Raw genomic sequence first — 24,083 nt, forward strand, 5'->3', positions numbered from 1 at the left:
TTCTGTTTGCCACTGCACTTAGCTTGTGTTTTGTATTTGCTATGCTTACTTTTACTGTCCACACTGCGCAGCTCCCTGAGGAAAGGGAGGCCGCCAGCAGTGTCGGGACACAACAGCTGCCCAGCATTTCTCACTCAATCAAAGCCTTGTTCCTCTGCTTTGCTTCGGGGGCTTTGCCCTGTGCTGAGAAACACCCCCTCTTCAGCATGGAGGCTCTTGTTATGCTCTCACGCTGTGCCCAGGGACAGGGTGCATCGCGGCACCTGATGAACTCAAGACATGTGGGAAGGCTGGAAATAATGCATTTGAGAGAAGGGGAAGGAGGGGAAATAAATAGTTCAGTAAAACTTCCCAGGACTTAGTGTATAAATCCTACAGCGAAAGGCACACAAAGGGGGAGGGGGGCATCCTACCAAGGCTCGTGAAGATGGCAAAGGGCAGACAGACGCGACCCAAACCCAGTGAAACAAGAACATGCTGGACACAGAGCATCAGGAAGCAGTGCTCCACAAGAACCACAACAGCACCCAGGAGACCTCTGGCAGCCTGAAGGAGAGGTACTTTCAATCAGAAATCCTATACCTGAATGGACCTCTTGGAAATTTCCGTATACCCAAGGTTTTAAAAATTCTACTCCCATGCCTGGCATGATGGCGCATGCCTGTAATACCAGCACTTAGGAGGCTGAGGCAGGAAGATCGTTGTGAATTCAAGACCAGCCTGGGCTACAAAGTAACAGGGAGGTCAGCCTTAACTGTACAGTGAGACCCTGTTTCAAACAGACTAAAAAAAAAAAAAAAATTCTACTCCCATGCACTATTTCTTAGGAAGGCCCTGGACGATGGCTCACCCAAATGAAGTAAATTAAAGGAAATGTAACACAAAGCAACAGACGGAACCCACCCTGATGACCAAGGGAGACCCAGGCCTATCTACAGGTGAGGGGGCAACAGCGGGACTCCAGAAAATCAGGAGACAAAACTCACCCACCCCAACCAAGCAGCTTGGGATCTGTAACAACTAGGGAAGGGCTTAGTGTTGTTAGTACTGTCACAGGAAATGCAACAAGGGGTAGAGAGGAAAGGGCAATATTAACACGAGGGTAGACGGAAGGTTCTGCAGGAACGGTGGTGTAAACAGCCTTTACACAGACAAAACCATAGAGTGCGCGCTTGCCCAATGCGGGGAGCACAGCGCAGGGTGGGAAGAGCTCCTGCGGTGAGGGGCAGGACAGCAGAGTACTAAATCTTCCTTCCCCACAGGCCAGTTATTAGGACTGGGCTTAAGGAGTGCAAGCGAACTGCTTTTCTGTAATAAACACCATAGAAAGAGTCGATCACATGTGCAGTAATAACTATAATCATTAAAAAAGGGAAAATTTTTGAGTCCCCAGATGGGAGGGAGGGCATCTTTGCTACTAGTATCGTCTTGGAGGTAGTTTTGTATAACTCTCCCTTCTCTATCTTTAAGAGGATTAAAAATTTTATCAGAACACACAAATGGTTAAATGGTCGGACGCGTTGGGAGGCAAGATGAAGTCCCTGTGGGCTGCACTCCCGGGGCACTGCCATCTCCCAAGGGAGGAGCATGGTGTTCCGGCTGCCACCACCCTTCTCAGGGAGTCACCCCTGCTCCACGGCGCTGGAGCTGGCTCAGGGCACCACCGCCAGGCAGAAGAACCAGGTGGAGCCGCAGTGGCAGCTGCTGCGTGTCCACCGGAGGACCTTCTCTGGAACTTCCAGAAAGGGGTCACGGAGTCCTGGACACAAAGAAAACCCTGGGCTCTCAGTAGCAATGGAACTCTCTAAGCCACAGTGAACTCGGGTGATGGCTGAGTTATAATAAAAAAATACGTATTTTGAGATCATTCATTCAACAAGTCTTTATTGAGCACCTACTTTGTGCTCAGCACTGTGCTAGGTGCCATGGAGAATACAAGTTTTAAGAGATGGGGTCAGCCCTCCAGGAGCTGACCAAAACTAGAGGCAGAAATAAGATGTAGGTGCAACTCAGGCAGCATGTGACATGGGTCGGGGAGTATGGGACGACGTTCATGGCGGCTGAAAGGCCACCGAGACCCACAGTGCTTGGGTGCAGTCTGGGTGGGGGCAGCAGGGCACCGGTGAGCACCTGGGGTGGGTGAGGATGAAGACTGGGGATTACTTTGGTTGAACTGTGGGGCTCATGTTAAACTGGGGGGGCACTAGGGGGTCCCTGAAAAAGGATGGGGACTTGGTCTGGGTCTGCAGGTACTGAGCCTTCAATTCCCCTCTGGAAGGAAAACCTGGACTCCACCGCCTGCCTCCCTGCTCCCTGCCCAGCCGTCTTCTCTCCGCGCCTCTGCGAGGAAGGGAGCCTGAGCCCTGAGCAGGGCCAGCGACACAAGCTTCGCACCTCTGAAGAGATGGGAGCACCTGGAGCGGGGAGGCGCTGATCTCCTGGCATCCGGTTGGTTTTCCGACGATGGGTAACGAGCGAGATGTTCTGGATCCTTTTACAAATTCCCCTCACAAGGACCCTGGCGGGTAACTTAACCATCACTGATCACAGCTGTTAACTCATCACATGGCCCAGATCCTCCCACAAGATGAGAGACGGTTCCAGGGAGGCCCCAGCCATGGGAACCCAACTGCTGAGCCCGGTGCCGTGGGGAAGTGATTAGTACTAGCGCTTCCAGCAGCTGGGCCCATGGCCTGGGACGCCTCCTCCACCCGAGCGGATTCTGACTCTCTATTTCCACATCTTACGGACCTTTACCTCCCAGCTGGGGTGGGCATCGGTCTGCTCAAAACGCCAGGGAGGAGGGGGAGCAGAGATCTGGGAATGGGGAGCCCACAGTGTTTGAAAGACATCCAGACGGTCTCAGATGTAACCAATGTCCTTCTCAAGACCAGCCAGCACAGGCACCACGTTGGGCCAGAAAACGCTGCCTCAGTTTCTCACCCAACAGAGCGCGGCGTGGGGGCACGAGTGACCAAACGGAAGAAAGGTCCTCATGGACTTCCGGTCAGAAGGTCCCACGGGAAACCAACAGCGGGGAGAGAAGCTGGCTAGAGCAACGCAGCCGGAGCGTGCTGAGTGAGGTCCGGGGCCACCGTGGTGCCAAGTGGGTGGCAGTGGGCAAGAGGTCCGTCTTCCCTCTGCTCCACGTGCTCTGCCAGGCACCCCTCCCCGCCAGAGTCCTGGGCCCCCGAAGAAATGACACATCTGTGGCTGGGGCTCAGGGTCTCAGCAGGAGGCGTGTTCCCGGCCACCTGAGCCACAGGAAGGGGACCAGGCGCCCTGTGAAGGTGGCAGTGAAGGTGTAGATGAGTTCCTGAGACTCTGCGTTGGTGAAAGTCACGGTGCCCCCCTCATAATCCAAGGCGATGCCCACTCTCCGGGGCCGCAGCGCAGGCACGAGCTCCGTCTCGGGGCTGGTGTTGGCCCAGACACTGGAGGAGGAGAGGCGCAGCGCCCACACCCCGTCCTCCGGCCGCAGGGAGAGGTCTCCCCTCCTCTTCACAGAGTCTCTGGCCACCCCCACCATGCAGCTTTCCAGCACTTCCTGCTCCTCCTCCTCCTCCTCCTCATCCCCCAGCGACTCCTCATCCTCATCCGTCTCCCAACCATCATAGCGGTCCCCATAGCTGGCCGCCTCCTCCTCCTCCTCTTCCTCCTCCTCCCCCTCCCCCTCTTCCTCCTCATCCCCATCCTCTTCCTCGTCGGACCAGCCCTCCCTCTCCACCTCCACCTCCCAGTACACCTTGCCCCAGGTGAAGCCCTTGCTGCCCAGCACGGCTGGCTCACAGTCGAACTGCTGGGGGTACAGGTAGGTGCTCTGGTACAGGCTGCTGTAGGTTATGCTCGTCCAGTCCTCCGACAGCTGCAGGTACCCGCTGGCTGACTGTGGGTCCAGGGTGACACTTACTGCAGGGACAAGGGAAGAAGCCAGTGTCACAGGTAGGCCAGAAAGCAGCCACTGGTCTCTGCAAGTGCTTGGCAGGGCTGGCACGCTGCACAGTCCAAGGGGCGCTACTCATGCCCCGGTCTACAGACAGCGTCTCCTGAAGGGACGATGCAGTACATGACCTGGCAGCAGAGCACTGCCTGGGCAGGGGCAGCCTCTGCACTCAAGACAGGTCAGACAGAACCACCACACACGGGGCAGGAAAGTGCCCAAAACTCCACAGAGGCCAGCCAAAGACCAAGGAGCAGAGGCTTCTGGTCTGCAGCTGAGAAATTCTCCCTGCTGCAGAAGAGTCGGGGACCTGGGAGCTGGGCGCAGCCAGAGCTCTAGGGGTCTTCTGAGTCGGATCTGGACCAGCCTGGCACACTCACCTGTCTTATACTCCAAGTCTCTCAGCAGTTTTCCTGGGGAGAGAAGAGGGTAGTGACGACCTTCAAACCCGTTCCTTACCGATGACATCATCCTGACAGGGCTCCATCCCAGACCCCAAGCAGGAAAGTGACTGCAATCAGGAGCCCTGGGAAGGGGAGGTCAGAGAACACCACGGGAGGAGCCAGGTGCCCTCTCTCTAGGCGGTGGCCCCGGCTGACCCTTACCCTGGAATTCCCTCAGGCCTCGCTGCAGAGAAAGGACTTTATCTGAGAATTCTCCGGTCTTCCTTTTAACCATGTGAGGGATGGGTTTTCCAAGCCAGAACTTCTTCCGTGGATACCTGAGAAGACGATGGAGACGGCAGCCTGTTAGCAGCTCCTCTCATTTCTCTCTCAACCTTGTGACTACAACGAAGGAGGCACGAAAGGCCTCATCACCTCCCATCAAGAGGCAGAAAAACTGGTGCAAAGACACCACTGAGCAGGACTGAAGACCCCCAGACTCCTCCTGGGAGTGCTTTTGTCTGCCCAGCCAGGTTTCTACCCCCACATCCCCACCTTGGACAGCTCAGGGGCCCAGGACCTGGCATCACACAAAGTGCGGGGCGAGCAGCCTCCAGGGCACAAGGCTGTGCTCCTGCTTCCCAGAAGCCACCAGGGGAACCAGGGTCTTGGGAACCTTTGGCACCACACAGCTCATTCACGCACCTGATCATGGCCCAGGAAGGAGAGGTTGAGGATGTGCACACTGCGGAGAGCAAACTCTTACCTGTTCACGAAGTCTCTGGTATCCTGGAAGGAAGAGAACACAGCATCAACACGACCTGAGCAAGGCTGCACTCACACGCACCCACGCAGTCTGGAGGCAGGGACAGCAGTCTGCAGAGTACATCCTCCCTTAGGGAGCTGACCTTCTACTGGGGCACTGGACGAAACAACCAGAAAGCAAGCAAAGCCATCACAGTGACAGCAGCCACTGGAGGCAGAAACGACAGGGCCAGGATCTCCAAGCAGACAGCAGAGCTAAAGCTTGAAGGAGCAGAAAGCATGGCCAGTGAGTGGGGCAGGAAAGCATGGGAAAGGGCATGGGGAAGGAGGTGGGGCCAGGCCATGCACCGCTGGCTACAGGGCAGGACTCAGGATTTTGTTCCATGTGTAGGGAAAAGCCACCAAAGGGTTTCAAGCAGGGAACAGACTCCATGATCAGCTTTACACAAGGCTGAGACAGCCAAGTGCCCTCCAGGACCCATACTCTTACTTCCAAGGACAGAACCCTGGAGTCACCCGGGCACTTGGCCACCCTGGAACTACACCGCCTAGACTGGTCACGCAACTAAGGTCCAGCAAAGGGGGTGTGAAAGAAAGCAATGACTACGATTTCTGGGTCTGTCAGATAGGAAAGAAAAGGAAAGGGAAGAAAAGAGAAGGAAAAGGAAAAAAAAGGGAGGGAAGGCAGACAAGGCAACAGAGGGAGGGAGGATGGGAGAATGGATGGATGGATGGAAGGAAGGGAAAACTGCTTTCTAGTCCTTTTTTTCTCCCGAGCTGAATTTTGGACATGGGGGTGAGCACACAGCTGAGGACTGCATGCCCAGAAGCTGGTGGAACCATCAGATGGAAGTGACCCCGCTCCATGAAGACCTCACCGTCTTCTCTAGACCTCCTGCCCCTGAACTGCTGAGACAGGAACACACTTCTGTTTAACCTGAGCTACCAGTCAGCAGCTAACCACAACCCTGCGTGACCCGGTGCCTTGAGAACGGGAAGTGAGGCTGCCGCTGTGGACCAGCAAGACCAGGACGACCTGAGCCAGGGTGGGGGCGGTGGAGGGAGGAGGGAAGCAGAGTGTCCCAGAATGTTCTAGACAGACTTGAGCAGCCACACTGGTTGAGGCCAATCAAGGACAGGCTGCAGCTTAAACAGGAAGGACAGCGTGCTGGCCACGTGAGGGTAAGCAGGGGTGGGGAGGACCGGATGGGTAGGAAAGGGATTCTTGTGAGGTGCTGCTCAGAGCCTCCGTCTGCAAGTCTAAAGACTTCGTGGTACTCTTTTGAAGTTTTGCCTCCTCTTACTCATTCTACAAATCCCTTCCTAAGTATCAGGCACTAAAGGAGAAGCTTGGAAGAGAGCAGTAAATGGAGGAAGACACACGAACCCTACTCAGGCAAAGCTGACATCCCTGCAGGGAAGCAGACACTGTAACAAATACCAGTATGTGTCAGTGATCAGGACAAGCCTGGTGGAGAAGAGAGAAGAATGAAGGGACTGGGTGAGGGTGGGCTGGCTTCCCGGTGAGGGTGACATCTGAGAAACTAAAGGAACTACCAAGTTGCGTGTGCAGGATATGGTCTAGAAGGCTCTGGAAGGCCTGGCTACAGGGCTTTCTCCAGGGAAAGAGAGTCAAAGTCAGAGCTTCAGCTACATCCTGCCCCCACGACAAAGCAACTGCACAAAGACTCGCTGTGGAGTTATGGCAACTCTTCCTAAACTGTCTCCCAGCAGCCAGCTGAGTGGGGCCAAGTGGACACACACCATGATACGGGAGTTGCTAGAAGACAGAACCGAACCAGGAGAGAAGCATAACCTAGGGTTAACGGTGTGAGCAGGGTGGAGAACGGGCCCTGCCAAGGGAAGGGGCAGGAGGGCCGCACATCCAACCCGGCTCCAGGGGGCAGTAGCTGGGAGACCCTTCTCACCTGAAGCCCCTGTCTGTGGGGGACTAACTATCTCTGATTATGAACCAAGGATGCTCAGGAAGGCGCCCTGGGCGGACAGGGCTAACGGGGGAGGGGAGGCACACATGCCACCTGCACGGCCTGTGGGTTGTATCGTCCTGTCACCCAGCGTCCGACTAGCGTTTCTTGGCAGGCCCAGCCCGGAGGGGTCCCCTTCCCTGTTCATCCCCTGTATCAAAGGTCTTTGTTTTTCTCACATTGCCTTTTGCTTCTCCCTTTCTCCTCTGTTTCTCTCAGATTTCTGGACCCTATTTGGCGTCCCCTCTTGCTGTTCCTTGACAGTAAATATGAACAATAACTATGGAGTTAGCTGTCCACTTCCTTGTAACTAAATCAAACCCAAACAATCACACAAAGCCTACCAGCACCTATGTCTCCCACACTGGTTTTATTTGAACAGGTAGTGCCTTCTCTCCCTTCCCTCAGGCACTGTCCCAGCTCTGGACAGACACGTCTCAGCCCCACCGTGCCCAGCCAGGGGGCTCTTTTGGCTCAGAGATGCACAACGGAGTGCCCCATGGAGAGCAGGGCAAGGGAGAGGCAGCGGGGACCCAGGCAGAGTCTGACAGGAGGAATCTGAGGGGACAGAATAACAGCTGGAGAAAAGGAGGGGCCCGAGACACTTTAGACAAAACGAGAGGAAAGAAGAACAGCAGAGTCTGGGAGTCGGAACGCAGGGGCTCGAGTTCAACCCACTCCTGGTCTGCCCCACCTGGGGACAGACCCCGCCCACTCGCTGGAGCTCTGCCGAAGCATGGAGTGCATCCACAACGCAGCAGCAGGCAGAGCCGCTCTTCCCATGGCCTGCACAGGCCACAGGCTGGGGAACTCGCCGGCTACCGCTGCTCTCCTGGCCCTCACTGTGCCCTGCCACCGGCCAGGGACCTGATTTTTCTAGAGAGGCTGGTGGTTTCGCCGCTGACACACAGGCCTAACCACTCCAAAACATGCATGTTGGTGAGATCCTCCCTCTCCTGGCTCATCGGGATGGAGTTAGAGCCCCCAGCCCTCCAAAGGCTGCTGAGCCTGGTTTCAGTGGTGCAAGAGGAGTTCACACCTGACAACCTGCTCTCAGCGTCACAGCCACCTCCTCCAGGGAGCACTCCAGGCGTCGCACCTCTCTCTACCCAGTTGTCTGGGGGTTGATTCCACAGTCCCAGCTAAAACCCCAGCATTTCCATCCCCCTTCACCCAGACACTCTGGGTCGTGGACAGTTCAGGCCTCCCTCACCTCCGCCACGACACCTTTCTTCACCCCCAGAACCACCCTGCACTTCTACCAAGCTGTTCCTAGGAGGACCCGAGGGGGAGCGGTAAAGACGGAGGGCAGGGATTCCCTTCCACCTTCACAGCACTTTTCAGTTTCTGAACAGTTCACATAGACCATTTAATTTCTGAAACAACAGGCCCATTGTCTTCCCTTATGTTTGAGTAACCCCCAGTGAGGGTAAGAGTATCGGTACATGCTTCAGATGGCAAAGCCAAGGCCCGAGACAAAGCAGCTCCCAGGTCCCAGGACGGCCTAGCAAGCCGGCCAACCCTCACCTCCCGAGCAAGGCCTCTCACCTGCATGAGCTCTGCGGCTGGCTGCTGGGCCTTGCCCTCCAGCTCGGAGATGACCAGAGCCAGCCGGGCCAGCTCCCCGACGCTCCGGGTCTTGAACTTTTCCCTGCCCTCCGTGAGCAGCTGCTCCAGGGTGGCCAGCTGGTCCAGGAGATGCTGTTCCCGCTTCTTCAGGAACTGGTGGCCCTGCTTGAATTCTGCCATGATGTACTGCCTCTGCTCCTGCAGCTTTGTCTGTGAGGGCCAGGAGGGGACAGGGTAGTGCCTTCTGGACTCAAGAGTCAGGGGCACAGTGCCCGGCCCCTTCTCATGAGTTCTACAGCTTGTGAAGCAGGAGACACTGTCAGGTGGCCCAGCGCCACCCTCCTCGCAGACGGCTGACCAGTGAGAGTCAGCCCAGGTCATTGCCTCCTGAGCCCAGAACCGAACTCGGGACTGCTCAGCCACTGCAGCCGTCTTCTCAGTGAACCTGAACGTGTGTGCGCAGGGACATGGCCTTTCCTGCCCCCGCCTCGCCCAAGTGCAAGCAGCCACACACGGGCCTGTACTGCTCCTGGAACTCAGGCTATTTCTGGCATTGCTCTCCCTGCAGCCGGCTCCCTCCTATCAAATCCTCTGGCTGCCCCGCACTCTCAGGAAACCATGTCTTTCCCACTCTGAAAGGGAGTGTGGAGCAGGGCCTTCCTCAGTTCCCAAGTGGGAAAGCTACAGCGGCCAGACACAGGGCTGAGCTGACCGTAGAGAAAGGAAGGGACCCTGCTGACAGCAAGGCCCAAAGCCTGAAGCACACAGCTGGCTTACACAGGCATAGCTCAGCCTAAAGCCCAGGGTGCCGGCTGCCAGGCCAACACCTCCTCACGCTACTCAGAGAATGAACACCACCAGCGGCCACTGACTCCCCAGAGTCCTGCCCACACAGGCGAGCCGCTCACGCCTCCGCAGGGGCACTTACCAGCGCGGCCAGGATGTCAGCGTCTCCCTTTGCCTGAAAGCCCTGAATTTTGTCTCTGTCTCTCCTTAGCGTACTCAGGTGGTTCAGGATTTTTTCCTGGGGAAAGACAAGCGGTAGACAGATGCATGCTCTGGTCTAGGGTCGTGGGGAGGGCGAAGGCTGGGTCCTCTGCCAGGAAGAACCCTTCAGGGGCTTAGCTAGGCCTCGCCCACAGGAAATCACAGGACAGGGCATCCTGAGGCAGGTGTGGGGCAGATGTGGCCCAGACTTACCCTGTGGGGCTGGGCGGCCTTCTCTACCAGGACGGCCGTGTGCAGCCGGTGATCCCGAGACTCCCGGCACATCACACACAGCAGCTTCCCATCGTCCTCGCAGTAGTAATGCAGCTTCTCCTGGTGCCGTCCGCACAGCTTGGTGTCTTGTGGTTCCTGGGCTGTGTCTCCCGGCTGCCCGGCCTTGTTTACCTTCAGCCTCTCGATGTTCTCCACTAGGCTGGCCAGCTGCCACACAGGCCGGATGTTCTCCTTCTTGAAAGGCTTCTTGCAGAGTGGGCAGACAGGGCGGCTCCCCGACATAGGGCGCACATCAGTGGTGCAGCTGCGGCAGAACACGTGGCCGCAGTCAATGGTCACAGGGTCCCGCAGGTAGTCGAGGCAGATGGAGCAGGTCACTTCCTCCTCCAGACTTCGCAGCGGGGCTGACGTGGCCATCGTACCCCGCACCAGTGCAGCCTCCGTTCACTGGCGGGGCTTCTCCTCCTTGGAGACCAGACAAGAAGTCAAGGGCAGGCCAGGCGAAGCTGCGGGGGCAGCCATGCAGAGCTGCCAGCTCCAGCAGTTGACCAGCTGACACCATCAGCTCAAGAGCCATGCAGCCACAGGCAGAGGGCAGCCTCCCAACCCGGTCCAGCTCGTGCCGTGGACAAAACCCGAGGCACAGAGTGAGTGGCCCAGCGGGGAAGAGCTGAGCTGCTGCCTCCAGTATGTACCCCGCTGCTAGGAAGGCAGTCTGGCCTCAAGACTCCCCTCCTGTCTGCCACAAGCTGCTCTGATGCACCACTGTGACAGAAGGGTCACTCGCTACCTGCTGCTGCAGCACAGGCGGAACAAATGCCCACTACCTGCATGGAGTGCCCTCTCAGTCGTGCAGCGCACAAGCTGCAAACCCAGCCCCAGGGTTCTGATGTTCAAGAGCGCCCTTTGGTTTGCTCCTCTAGGTTTCAGCTGTGAAGGACTCGCCGGCCACAGCTACCTGGTAGCATCGAGGGTTCTGAAAGGCCTGCCAGCACTGGCTGAGAGCACTGAGGTGCTCTACCACAGCTCAGGAAGCACCAGGGGTCTGAGTGCTGTCTCCCTGGGGACTGGCTCCTGGGGCTGCCCTGTGGTTTGGGCGCGGTTCACTTCCTTAGGAAGTTAGACTCTTACCTATCCACAGCCATCAGCAGGACACAGCCTGGCCACGCTGGATTGGTTCTCAGCTGCAACTCCCGCATCATACTAGCCTGGCTGCTCTGTGCTGCTACGGGAGGACAGTGACCGCTGAGCTCGAGGGAACCCCAGGCACCTGTGGGTACTGTGCTGCAGGGGGCTGGGCCTTCCAAGGAGCACAGAGGGTCAGTGCCAGAAAGGACTCTGCTCCCGTTAACTTTCACAGCCTGGGCCACTTCCTGTCTGAGGTCACAAGGGTCAGCACATCTGACCAAAAGCTGTGACAACAGCAAAGTCAGCTCAATACTGAGCCTCAATGTACCCATGCATAAAACGGGAAGAATGACGCTTACCCCAAGGGTTTCTAGGTGGCTTATATGAAGGAAATATGTTGAAAACTAAGCATAAACCTGCTACATAGAGGGAAATCTAAGAAAAAACCCAGACCCTTTGTTCCTAAATCCAGTGGGTGTTCAAAGCACAAAAAAGGTGAAACTGAAAGTGGCAGAGAGTAAGTGAGCAGAGCCCGTCACAGTGCCACGCGTGTGCTGGAGTCACAGAAACTTTGGTCCTGGGCAGGATGGGAGGGGTCTCTGCTGTGGCTCCACAGCGGTAACGAGAGCAGTCGCCGGGACACAGCCAGCTGCAAGGCTGGGGAGAAGCAGCTGGGACGAGGCAAATCGCTACCACTACTGTGTACACAACCAAAGCCCCTCCACTGAGTGCAGCGCCCTGCGCCAGCAGCGACACTAACGGACAGAGATAAAACTCCCAGTCTACAAGCCCTGAGGAGGAACTATTCCTCTACTCTTTTCCACTCAAATGTGACAGGGTATTAAAAGTATTTTATCTGAGCTGGGTATGATGGCTCACACTTGTAATCCTAGCACTTGGGAAGCTGAGGCAGCAGGATCACATGAACTCAAATCCAGCCTGTGCTACAGTGAGTTCAAGGCCAGCGTAGAATACACAGTGAGACCCTGTCTCAAAACAAAACACAAAACAAAGTGCTTATCAAGTTGAAGTACTACATATACGTAAGGGTTTATTATACCACTGGACTGGTAATAAATTCCAAGTAGCAGCACACATGGATTGAGATGCGTACGTGTGATTTCAAGAAGCGTAACAGGTATGGAAAAACATGTACCTACAAAGCTCAAATGAAGAGTGCAGAAGAAGGTAACATCAAGTCCCTAGAGTGTTAGTAAGGCTGGTATAAATGACAGGAGTGGCCGGGTCCATATCCCCGGTTTCACTTTTGAGAGAGCACGTCTGCCCTGCACTGCTTCGGTTGCAAAGGCTGATGCAAAGGGTTTGGAAAGAGGAAAGAAGTGGTCCTGGCTGATGCTGTGGGTTTGGAGCCCCTCTCACCTACTTTGCTGAATGGTCTCGAGGTTTTAAAGCTGAGTTGCTTTACTGTTGGGGAACAAAAAGTGTTTTCTTCATGGGTGGGAATTTATTTTGCAACTTACTGGAAGAATAAAAGGACTATGAAGAGCTTAGCTACAGTTCCCTTCCACATAAGATATGCCACCTTTGAGCTGACCTTAACCTAGGCCCAGGTTTGAAAACAAAATAAAAAACAGAAGAAAGAAAAAAAGTCACTATTTTGCAGCTGACACTGTAACATAGGATCATCCCTTGAGTAAAAGGTTCAGGTGGACAGGGTGTTCCCTGTGGTGCCAAAGAAACACCCAACGACTCCTTCCCAATGCACTCTGATGGGGAAGCAACCTACCAGTCACCTTAACGGAGGGCCGGACCATCAGCGCTCACTCACAGAAGGCAAACGCGCACACTTTCCAGTGGGGCACCCTATAAACTACAACCTCACCGATAAAGTTTTCTTGCAAAAATGCTTGACTTTACTTGAAGAAATCTAATCAAACATTTAACTTCCAGTTTGTAGAAATATAAAATATGAGCGTTATCATATTTTAAAGGAACACTGTAGTCTGTTACCATAGAGAAACTGCTGATGGAAGAGTCAAACCACATAATGAAACAGTAGGTAAGTCTAGAATGTTGGAAATTCCACACAAAAATTTGCCTGGTTTTTTAAAAAAACTACGTCATAAAAGAAAAATAACCGAATACAAAAGATAAACTTTGTCTACATCCTCGCGTTAAAAAAAGCTATAAAAATTGGGGGGCTATCAAAAGAAATTTAAAAATAGAATGGGTATTAGATCATATTAAGAAAGTATTTTCTTAATAATATTTAATGAGGTTATATATGGGAATGTATATTTTTTGGCAATGGATGACACAGCATTCAGAGCTTTATGACTACAATTTAATTTGAAATATTTCCATAAAACAAAACGTTTTTCCTGGGAAAGGGACTATAGTTTTCTACCACATCAACAGGGTCTGTAACACCAAAGTGTTGAGATCACGTTCACAGGCTTGAAGTCTTGCAGAACTCGGTAAGCATGTGAACAAATGAAGTGATCAGGGGCTCAGGGCGATATTACAAACACAGAAGCATTTGAGAGTCTGCTCTAATAAGAGGGCGAACCAGACCCCACTCCCATGTTCAAGTCTGTCATTTGGTTACACAGATGCCACCCTGATCGTGTCACAGCCTGAGTACTGAACACGGGCACCGGACCCCGCTGAGCACACAAACAAGACCAACACAGACACTGTAGGTGATCCAGGGTCACGCTGCAGCTGTGGAACCCAATGGCCGGCTGACCAGCAACCTGGCAATGGCATCGGCCACCTCCACTTCTTACGCTGCTTCGTGCTTATGATGCTCTTCGGAGAGCACTGAGGCTCAGCAGGGTAAGCAACCTGCCCAGCTGCACGTGGCTGGGACGCAGTGCGAGTCCAAAGCACAGGCAGAATGGTCTAATACTGGCGCCTTTGTCAGGACGCTCAGATGAGGTCATCTACAGGGAAGGCTTTGTGAGCGGACAATGCTGACAGGAGCGCATTCTGCTGACACTGACCGGGCGCCCTCGCCTTGCGGGTCACACTCTCTCACACAGCACCCTAAAGGACGGCAGCTTTTCCTTACCACAAAGGAAACGGGAGAGGCAAACCAGACGAGCTGCTCCCTTCCCAAAACCCACCTCTGTCAGATCCAACACAAAACCCAGCCTCCCCAGCCTCCCGACCCCACGCTCCCTGGTGAGCCCACCCTTTCTCATCGCTTCTGCCTTCCATATACTCTGATTTCTCCACAGGAAGGGGTAAAGCCGCCACTCTCTCTTTACTCCAGGCTCGGGGGCACAGAGAAGCCACAGGTACAGTATCAGCAGCAGAAAACCCCCAGTGACGATATGGTCTCCCCACTCCCGTCACTCCAGTGAAAGCTCTGAACCCCAAGGAGACACCACGCACCATGAACTACCCTGCACCTCAGGTCACGGGGCCCTGATCTGGGTGTGCAATTGTGCTGCCTCTTCAGTAAGCCAGGAGCTAGCCCGCTGCACTCTGCAGAAGCGGAAAGATGCCCCAAGGATGACCGCGACACTTCCTACCTGTGACTGAGTTCCTCTTTCCCTGCAATCACCTCTCTGCTCAAGTCAAGGGACTCCCAAGTACCTAATCTACATCTGTCAGCAGACTGGCAGAGGTGACACTAACTTCCTGCAGTACATTTCAGCATGTGGATGCGGGCACAATTCTTGGCTGTGAGAATCACGGAGCTGCAAAAAGCCTGGCTGAGGAAGGAGCTGCTGAGAACATCCACACCTTGTGGCACACACTGCGCACCTCACCTCCACCTGCCCTGGCCCAGTTCTGGTGGGAAGGGGTCAGCGCTCTGGCCAATGGCAGCCAACTTCTGACGCTGAGGGGCTACTCTCACTCCATGTTCTTTTGTTTGTCAGGTTTTTGAGACAGAGTCTCACTATGGTGTTCAGGCTGGTCTCGAACTCCCTATGTAGCCCGGGCTGACCTCAAATTTGCACCAGTCCTCCTGCCTCAGCCTCTTTAGAGCCGGGGTGACAGGCATGTGCCTCCACCTCTCGTGGTTTCTCCCACCCCATGCCTACCATTGTTTCCTGCCGCTGCCTCCTCAGGCTCTTCTGTACCACGAGGTACCGAGGTACCGAGGAGACGATGAGGCCCAGGAGTCTACTCTGAGGCCCAGAGAAGTGAGTGCAAGGGCTTCCCAGCCACCAGTTCAAGGCTTGTAGGGTGATCTGGGCTGCTTCTTAAGTGTGTCCCTGGGCTCCAAAAGGAGCCCCTTTTCTTCCAATCCCAGGATACGTGGCTTAGGGCTCATGCCCTTTGGAATCCTGTTTAAGGGCTCCTGGGCCCCAGATTAGTAAGGCCCATTTTCTAATCTGAAATAAGCAAGTTCTCCTAGAAGCAAAATGTTCAAGTCACACCTCTAACCCCAAACATGAAGAGGACAGAACTCAGGGCAAAATGCAGGTGTCTGGACGTGGAAGTTAAAGGAATGGCTGCCCCTGCGCTGACCAGCCACAGCCTGAGCGAGGCGCTCCCAGGGCCTGGATGGACAATACCTGTCTGTGGTCTCCCATGGAACAAGCAGTGATGCTGCTCTGAAGGCAGCACAGGCCAGGCACACTGAGGGACGGCTTCGGCTTGCTCTGAGCAGTGGAAATTCCCACAGGCTGAGGCCGGCACGAGCAGGGAGGCAGAGGAGACAAGGTTTTAAAGCACCTGCCCCTGCAGCTGCTCTGCAGAGCTGCCCGTCCCTACAAGAAAACTGGGAGTGCCCTGTTTCTGCCAGAACACTCTCAAATAAACCAAGTTCTCTTGCCTGAAACATTCCTAAGAGTCATGTGGTGCTCCACACCTGAGAATTCAGGGAACAGTCCTTCCACATCTAGCAGATGGTTTGCGGCCCTGAAGATGGGGAAAAATCACCCAGAAAAACTGTATCGGAACCTTCAAAGGAGGCCCAGGCTTGGGCATTTAACAACAGACCCCAAAGCCTCCCCAGTGATTCCAACATGGGCAGGCTGGGAGTCTCTACCTGAGTCGCCTTACTGCCAATATGGGAAGTGCCAGGTGGGTGGGGGCCTTGGCAGGTGCCCAGGCAGAGCTGGAGAGGCACCCATCCTGGCCCAGGGCTCCTTCTGCTGCTCTGCACTGCACTTTGGTGCCTGCAAAGTGAATCCTTGCTGTGTGTGGTGAGAGGGAAGGGCTCACAGGCAGAGAGATCCGGCTGCCAGCAAGGTGCAGGGTGGCCATGAGTTGGGAATGGAAAAATGGGACAGAGTGGGTGTGCAGGCTAGTGGATGGAGCAGACTACTGCACTCAGCAGAGGGAGAAACAGCATGCGAGACTGTGGGCTACGTGAAGAGTTCTGCTTTATCCAAACAGTTCCAGGAAGCCAGGAGGATTTCAGCAAGATGGGGCCACAATTCATTCAACAGTTAACGGGCACAGTATTTACTGGATGTCGACCATATGGCAGATACTGAGGTGACAGCAGGGAACAAAAATGGCAAAGCCCCTGCCCTCCCAAAGCTCACAGCTAGCACCCTACTTGAAAAGTTCTTCAGAAGCTTCGATCAGATCCAGCGGCGGGGACCATCAAGCCTCGGGGTTTCTCTCCTCCGCTCTTGGTGCTCCAGAAGCTCTGGTCTTTTGTCTCTCAAACACCACCCACCACCACAGTTAAAATGCCAGTGTGTGCCTTTACCCAGCCCGGCTAAAACCTCTCAAAGGCTTTCTGGTGCCCCAAGACAAAGTCAAAATCCCTTCCCTAGAGGATCTAGGTCCAGCCTGGGGCTCCCAGCTCCTCCCACTCCTGCCTCCAAGTGACCTCAACCCACAGCCAAACTAAACCCCTCTCCACACCCTGAGGCACTGCCCTCTTCCCTGACCAAGTCCTTGGACAATGTGTCCCTCCCCAGAACACGACCCTCCCACTTGGCTGGGGGTTCACACACCTGTTACGCACCCTGCCCCCGCCGCTGCTACTTCTCTGCAACTGCCTCAGGCCAGAGCACTGGCTGAGCACAAGCACAGTGCTGCTGGCAGAAAGAGACCTACCTCCCTGAGAGTTGCTCACCAGCCCCTGTGGTCCTCTCCCACAGGTAAATTCCTAGGGAGTTGATCTCTTCACACTCCTGTCACAGCGGGAACAGGGAGCTGCACAGTATAAGGTGCAAAGTTAGACATTAGGGGACCTGAGGGACAAAGGTCTGAATAGCATGCACTGCTGGTTAAGAAAGGAAGCCGTCAATGTAAAATACGTTAATAATCGTTTGTTAGGTCTCATAGCTAAAGTGATCCACAGAGCACAGACATTTTAAGGTTACACATGGCACACATTTCTTCTGATATCTGGCCATCAAACTCCCAAAGAGGGTGCGCGTGCACACACACACACACACACACACACACACACACTGCCTTGGGCTGTGAAGAACTTAGCTTTTGTAAATTTCTTACACGATTAAAGCCTTTGAGGAAACACGGGCCATCTGACAGGACAGGAAGACACTTTGCACTTCCAGAATAACTTCTAAGTAAAATGTTGATAACATCATAATTACTTTAGTTCCCTGAACCCCAGGAGTAACTTCTGTGTGCCTAAAAGATATTCAAACTCCCACTCACTTGTGTCACTGCTGCATTCTCACTTGAAGGCGTAACTCTGTGTATCGACTTTACAGTAAGCTCTACCCAGACTTCTGCATGGCCAATGTGTCTGGACTGAATTCCTTCATCAAGGCACGAAGAACCTAGAATCACGGAAGTGAGAAGCAGGTACCTTTCTCATTTAGGACCCAGCTTCTCTGGGACACATCCTTGTCAGGTCATGGTGTCTAAGATTTGGTTCCAGGAAAGCACAGAAAGCAGGACAGAAGAAAAGGCTGTGTCTGAGAAAGGGCTGTAGTGCAACAAATTATGGTGGTGATAATCACTCTTTCCCTCTTTTCTTTTTTGCATTGTTTTGGTTTGGTTCTACACTGAGGACAGACCTTGGGCAATGGTGTCAAACCTGTGGCACAGTGCTGCAGCGTGCTGTCTGTACCACTGAAAGCTCTGAAAGGTTCGCCCTCACTGACCTAGGGCATCACACTTCTTAGGCAAGCACTCTACCACTGTGCTAAATCCTCCACCCTCTTCCCCTTTCTTTAGTTTCTGGTAGAGGGTTGTATCCATTACTTTCCTAGTTTTTAGCCTCAGATAAATGGAATCATATTACAGGTAAGGGGGTATCAATATCATGTTGACAGGTTCAGCTGACTGGTATAAAAATGTGATGTCCATAAGAGTCCTACTTAAAACCATCCAACAACAAAGGAACTCCAATTAAAGATGTCTTTTCTCAGCAGGTGGTTTTAAAACAGCAATAAGCCAGGCGTGGTGGCACACGCCTGTAATCCCAGCACTCGGAAGGCTGAGGCAGGAGGATCACTGTGAGTTCAAGACCAGCCTGGGCTACAAAGTGAGCTCAAGGCTGGCCTGAACTGCACAGCAAGACCCTGTCTCAAAGAGACCAAAAAACAAACAAAAAAACCCAGCAATAAACCTTTGCTGCTAGGTCCATCCATTCCTCCCCAAGTCCAGACTCATTTCTCTAAAGACAACTGCAGCCTCCTTATCAACTCCCATCTAAACCTGAAGGCCTTCCGTGGAACAGATGGCCTGGGAGGACCCCCAGCTATGAACACCATTGTAAACTCAATACAGCTGCTTCTCAGAAACCCCTCAAGCGGCTAAGCGATGTGAGAAAAAGACAGTCTTTAGATAATCCGGACATCTACAGCTCAGACCCTTTCTCCACATCCTCAAACCTCTCAACCTGACTGTGTAGTTTGTCTCTTGACAACCTGGCCCCTGCCACTCATACCCTGATCTAAATAATCTCTTGTCTTTTCTACATCCCTTACCTATTTGTAAACTGGTCATCTTGCACAGCATTTGTGAGCCAATTTTGTTCATTTTCATTGGTGCTCCGTGATTATACCAATTCTTTAATGCTATCTACTTCTAATGGCCATCTGGGTTATTTCGAGTGAGGGACCATTACAAAGTCTGCTTCTGTGAACATGTCTGCACACATGTCCTAGCACACAGGCACACGGACACATCTTCAGCTCCACCACAACAGTCCAAGGTAAGGTATCCATCAGAAGGCCGCACCTCTCATGCTGCCCATGGCCTCACCAACACCTGCTACTGCTTTATATATTTACTGGGGGGGGGGTGCAGGGTCTTGCTATGCAGTTCAGGCTGACTTTGACCTCACTTTGTATCCCAGGCTGATCTCAAATTTGCAATGATCCTCCTGCCTCAGGCTCCTGAGTGCTGGAATTACAGGTGTCCACCACCATGCCCGGCTAATGCTTTAAAATTTCTACCTATCTGGTGGATGGGTAAATAGAATCATGTGTGTGTATAAAACACTTGAAAGAAAGAAAAAGGAACAGCACGAGACAGGTCCAGCAACTAGCCAAAGAATCCTATGGCATCACTGATACAGCACTCAACTCTAAGTGTTGTAAATATTGACCTTGGGGGAGGGGAGGTGCCCCTCAGTTCCACTCTTCCTGCTTTGGGTAACTTCATCTGATTCCTTTCCCTACCTCACTGCTTAGGGTGAAACTCAAGAACCTGTTAACACACACACTCCTACCCGATCCCATCCTGCTGCAGGTGAGAACAGGGTCCACTACAGCCAGTCACAGGAAGACGGAATCCTTTTTTTTTGTTTTTCTCCGGTACCGGGAACCAAACTCACGACCTTGCGCTTGCCAGGCAGGCGCTTTGCCGCTGAGCTAAATCCCCAGTCCCAGGAAGACGGAATCCTTATGGTCTCCAAGGAACTTGCAAGAGGTGAGGAAGCTACAGCGCAATCCTGCTAACCAGAGGGATGGTCTCTTTGAGAATGAACAACCCAGAAAAATACAAAGGAAGAAACCAGATCCTGCCAGCGTCTTTTCAAACCCTGTGTTAGTCTGTGCTTAAAGCCAGCATTACCCTCAAACTTTTCAGTCCAATAAGCCAATAAATATTCTTTCTGCCCAGCCAGCTTAGACTTGTCTATCATGTGTGAAGAAAGCATCCTGGTTAATACAGCAGATTTCTGGGCTAAATACTGTATTCAGACAGCTAGTACAGAAACATCAGCCAGCTCAGCTGGACAGAGGTCCTGCTGTAAAAGCAAACACCAAAGGGCAGTTTTCTCTGGTTTTCAAGGCTGAACACAGCCTGCTGGGACAGAACAGACCTCCAACCTGCTCTGGGTTGCCGGGGCCCCTCCCCATAGTTCCTTGGATTCTGAAGCAGGAAAGAGGCAGAGCCTCCTTCAGCCTCACCTGCCTTCTAACCCAAGCTCCCAGTGAAGAGTCCTAGGTTAAGGCTAAAACATCTGGATTTTCATCCAGCTTCAGCAAGCTGCTCTGCAGCCCAAAGTTAGATTCTTGAACTTTGTGGGCCTCCAGATTACAGTGAAAATACGGAGGTGAGAAGAATACGAAGGCCCTCTCAGGACAACTGTAAATGTTTGGCAGGTACCCCAGCATAGTTCATGTGTAACATAAAGTCACTTCTGTTACTAAAAGCAACCAAAGCAAAATGAACAGCTGAAACCTTTGGGTCAGAAATCACTGATATTTTCATGCTGATTTTTGGCAGACTGGCCATCAGAAAAAGACCAGTTTAATAACTTTAGTGCTTTTTAGATCACATTTGGAGCTGGTAAACACAGTATCTATGGGTTAACGAGCTGGTGATGGTCTAACCATTCACACCCTTGGGGAAGAAAGCATCTAAGCCAGCACCTAGAGAGTTACTATTTTTTATCAAATTTGGGACACCCATGCCATGACCTCTTTGCACCTCTGAAATGTGGTCAACAGTGCATCATAATTTAACTGTCTAAATATTTTCTTCCAGTTAGAAGGCGTCCCACCACGATCAGGCTTGAATTTATCTCACAAAGCCCCAAATCCTGCCACATCTTGCCTAATGCTCCAGCCGCTAGGTTACAAGGAAGGCAGCCGCTCTTTACCACTCTTCACATCAGACTCAGCTCAGCTCCAAAGCCTTGCACAAGACCATCCCCTAAGGCCCCGGCTGCCCCTCCCCCCAGCAGTTCTGCATACACTGCAGTTCTGTGACAGCACCATATTGATCTTGTAATTGGTATTTTTATCTCTCTTAATATTTTTACCCATCTTTTCACCCAAGAATGTGAACCTGGGTCATGCCTTCCCGATCTTTTTTTTGTTTGTTTTTTTGTTTTTCTCCGGTACCGGGAACCGAACTCACGACCTTGCGCTTGCCAGGCAGGCGCTTTTGCAGCTGAGCTAAATCCCCAGCCCCCTTCCCCATCTTTTTATCTCCAGTATGGGGCCCAAGGTAGGAGTTCTATAAATGTTTATGAAATTAATGTCACCACCCGCCACGGTATCTCTTTCCCACTTCACAAATTCGTTTCAGCAACAGCCTCAGAGGTTTTTCCTTAGATTAGATGCTACTGGTCACAAACATCAACCAGCTCTCCCCTGGCCTCCCTGCACACACATGCACATGTGTGCACGCGCGCGCACACACACACACACACACACACACACACAGGGAGGGGCAACATTTCAGTTCTACCCAAGTGGCAAGTTCTAAGCCTGGATGCCAGCCAAAATTAAGCCTTTGCGTAACAAAATCAACATCTTCCCATTTTCCATGGATTTTCTATTCTGATCCTCGGGGGCACAGGTTCTAAGACTAAAGTCACCCCAAGAAGCCTCAATTCAGTGGCTCTATCTGAGGTCTAACCGTCTTTTGTGGTGGGCAGACACAGTCTGAGTTCAGCCTGTTAATCTCTTGGGAAGTAACATCTAAGAAGTCCTCCACAGCCTCAATTTCCTTATCTCTTTATTAATCAATAAAGAGAAATGTTTTGTCTAGTTCACCAAGCTGTCTGAAGTTTAAGAGAAGTCACACAAAACTGTCTCACTATGCTTTAGGATGGCTTTGAACTCCCAGGCTGGACTCGAACTCGAGGCGATCCTCCTGTCTTAGCCTCCCCAGGGCTGGGTTACAGCTATGGGCAACAAACATGTTTTCAAAACAAAAAAGTACTATCTAGCCAGGAGTGGTGGTGTACATCTGTAATCCCTGCACTCACAAGGCTGAGGCTGGAGGACTGGGAGTTCAAGGCCAGCTGGGGTACCCTGCGAGTCTCAGGCAGCCTGGTCTCCACACAGAGACCCTATATCAAAGAACAAACAAACGAAAAGCACTATTCTAGGAGCACAAAAGCTAACCTGAAAGAGCTTATTCTGGCTAAAGTTATAACTAGAGCAATACAATGAAGTAGCACTGGACTGTAACCCAAAGTATAAGACACCTTTATGAGTCACACTAATGTACATCATTAATAAGTTAATCAAGAGGAGAGGAAAGACAAATATCCCATGCAGAAAAATTTTAAATAAAGTATGGAATTACTTGCCCCAAGGAAGGGGAGCAAAACTCCCTGCTCCCTAGTGCAGGGTGCACATAGTGTGTCCTTCCCCAGAATATAGTATGCGAAGGAGGAAAAAACAGTACACAATTTTACAGTAGCAGGACCTGGGGAACACTCAGCCAGGTGACGTGAGGAACGTGGCAATCCACTTCTGTGATTTTCCTCCCAGTAACACATATGCTCAGCCTTGGGAAGAAACAGATCCATAGGAGAGGTACCCTACTACCACAACTATCTACATCCATCTCCAGTTGCTGTATTTGGATCTTAAGTGTTCCCCAAAGGCCCGTGCATTAAAAGCCTGCTCGCACCTCAGAGCTACTGGAAGGCAGCAGAAATTTTAAGAGGTAGGGCTCAGGGAAGTGGTGAACCTTTCAGGGGCAGAACGCCCAGACTGTAACCGAAACCCACTTATTTATCGCGAAGTCCAATGCTGCAATTAAACCCGAATACTGAGGTTTTAGTTCAGAAAAAACAACTGTTCTCTGGTGCTCAGTTGCTGGGGCAACTTGGCTCGCGGGGACAGAGAGGGCTCTGCGTGTCTGTGGCAAAACCCGTGGCCCGAGGTAAGTCTGCAGGTCACTGGAGACAGGCCCTCGCACGGGACTGTGGAAACCCACTCTCCTGCTCTCTCTTGCTCCCTGGCCATGAAGTGAGATTTTGTTTTGCCACCTACCTCTCCCATGACATACTGCATTGCCACAGGCCTAACCTCCCGAACTGCCAGCCAAAATAAACCACTTCTCTCTGCAAGCTGACTACCTCAAGTACTTGTTACAGTAAAGGAAAGCTAACTCACCAGTCTTCCTCCAAACTGGCAAGGTCACCAAAACAAAGTCTGAGAAAATGCCACAGCCCCGTGCAGGAGACGAGACAACTACAGTAATAGGGAACGTGCTCAGGCAAGAAGAAAATATGACTACACTGTGGGCTTTGGGCAGTAATAACGTTCTTGGTGACTTTTTTTTTTTGAGGCAGTGTCTCACTATGTAGTCCAGGCTGGCCTCGAACTCAGGTCAATCCTCCTGCCTCCGCCTCCCGAGTGCTAGGGTTACAAGAATGCAACACCATACCCGGCAATAATAATGTACTAATTTTGGTTCATTAGAGAGAAAAGAGTTCAGGTATTTGGGAACTCTGGACTACCTCCTCCATTTTCCTGTAAATCCAAAACTTCTAAAATACAGCCTCTATTAACAGACAAAGTGCAATTTTGGAACCATTAAAAAAGCCCTACTTTTGGGGCTGGGGATTTAGCTCAGCGGCAAAGCGCCTGCCTGGCAAGCGCAAGGTCGTGAGTTCGGTTCCTGGTACCGGAGAAAAAAAAAAAAGCCCTACTTTTGGAAACGGTGATTTTTTTCTAAGTCGGGGGCAAACACGCTAGGGTTGTGACTTGAGCTCGCAGCTGCAAGCGGAGGCCCGGCGGGCGCGGACGGACGTCACCCGCCTCTGCCGAAGCACAGAGGGGCCGTGGGGTCCACATCTGGACCCCGCCGGGAATTCCGAGGGTCTTCCTCGCCTACTCGCAATGTTACGTTCACACACGATTTTCTAAGGCCGAAGGAGTGACTAACCGGTTCACTCTGACCAGAAAAGCAGGAAATGGGCAGAGGGCGCCGGCGGCGGGCCTCGCCCCTGCACTCCAGGCGGCGGCGCCTCGGGCCGCG

The 24,083-nt window shown here is 52.7% G+C and overlaps 1 protein-coding gene across 1 annotated transcript in view; it reads right to left on the reverse strand.

Annotated features, from left to right (window-relative positions):
- Positions 1 to 1,867: 1,867 nt before the first annotated feature.
- Trim26 (tripartite motif containing 26) overlaps positions 1,868 to 24,083 on the reverse strand; it is a gene marked incomplete in the record, with an annotated part of 22,480 nt that continues 264 nt past the window's right edge. The window contains 7 exon segments of the mRNA XM_013509781.1: positions 1,868 to 3,909; positions 4,321 to 4,353; positions 4,546 to 4,661; positions 5,090 to 5,112; positions 8,622 to 8,852; positions 9,571 to 9,666; positions 9,843 to 10,328. Of these exon segments, the coding sequence (XP_013365235.1) occupies positions 3,221 to 3,909; positions 4,321 to 4,353; positions 4,546 to 4,661; positions 5,090 to 5,112; positions 8,622 to 8,852; positions 9,571 to 9,666; positions 9,843 to 10,280 (1,626 nt within the window).

This window comes from Chinchilla lanigera, unplaced genomic scaffold (assembly GCF_000276665.1).
Source record: "Chinchilla lanigera isolate Chin_1 unplaced genomic scaffold, ChiLan1.0 scaffold00182, whole genome shotgun sequence".
Taxonomy (NCBI): domain Eukaryota; kingdom Metazoa; phylum Chordata; class Mammalia; order Rodentia; family Chinchillidae; genus Chinchilla; species Chinchilla lanigera.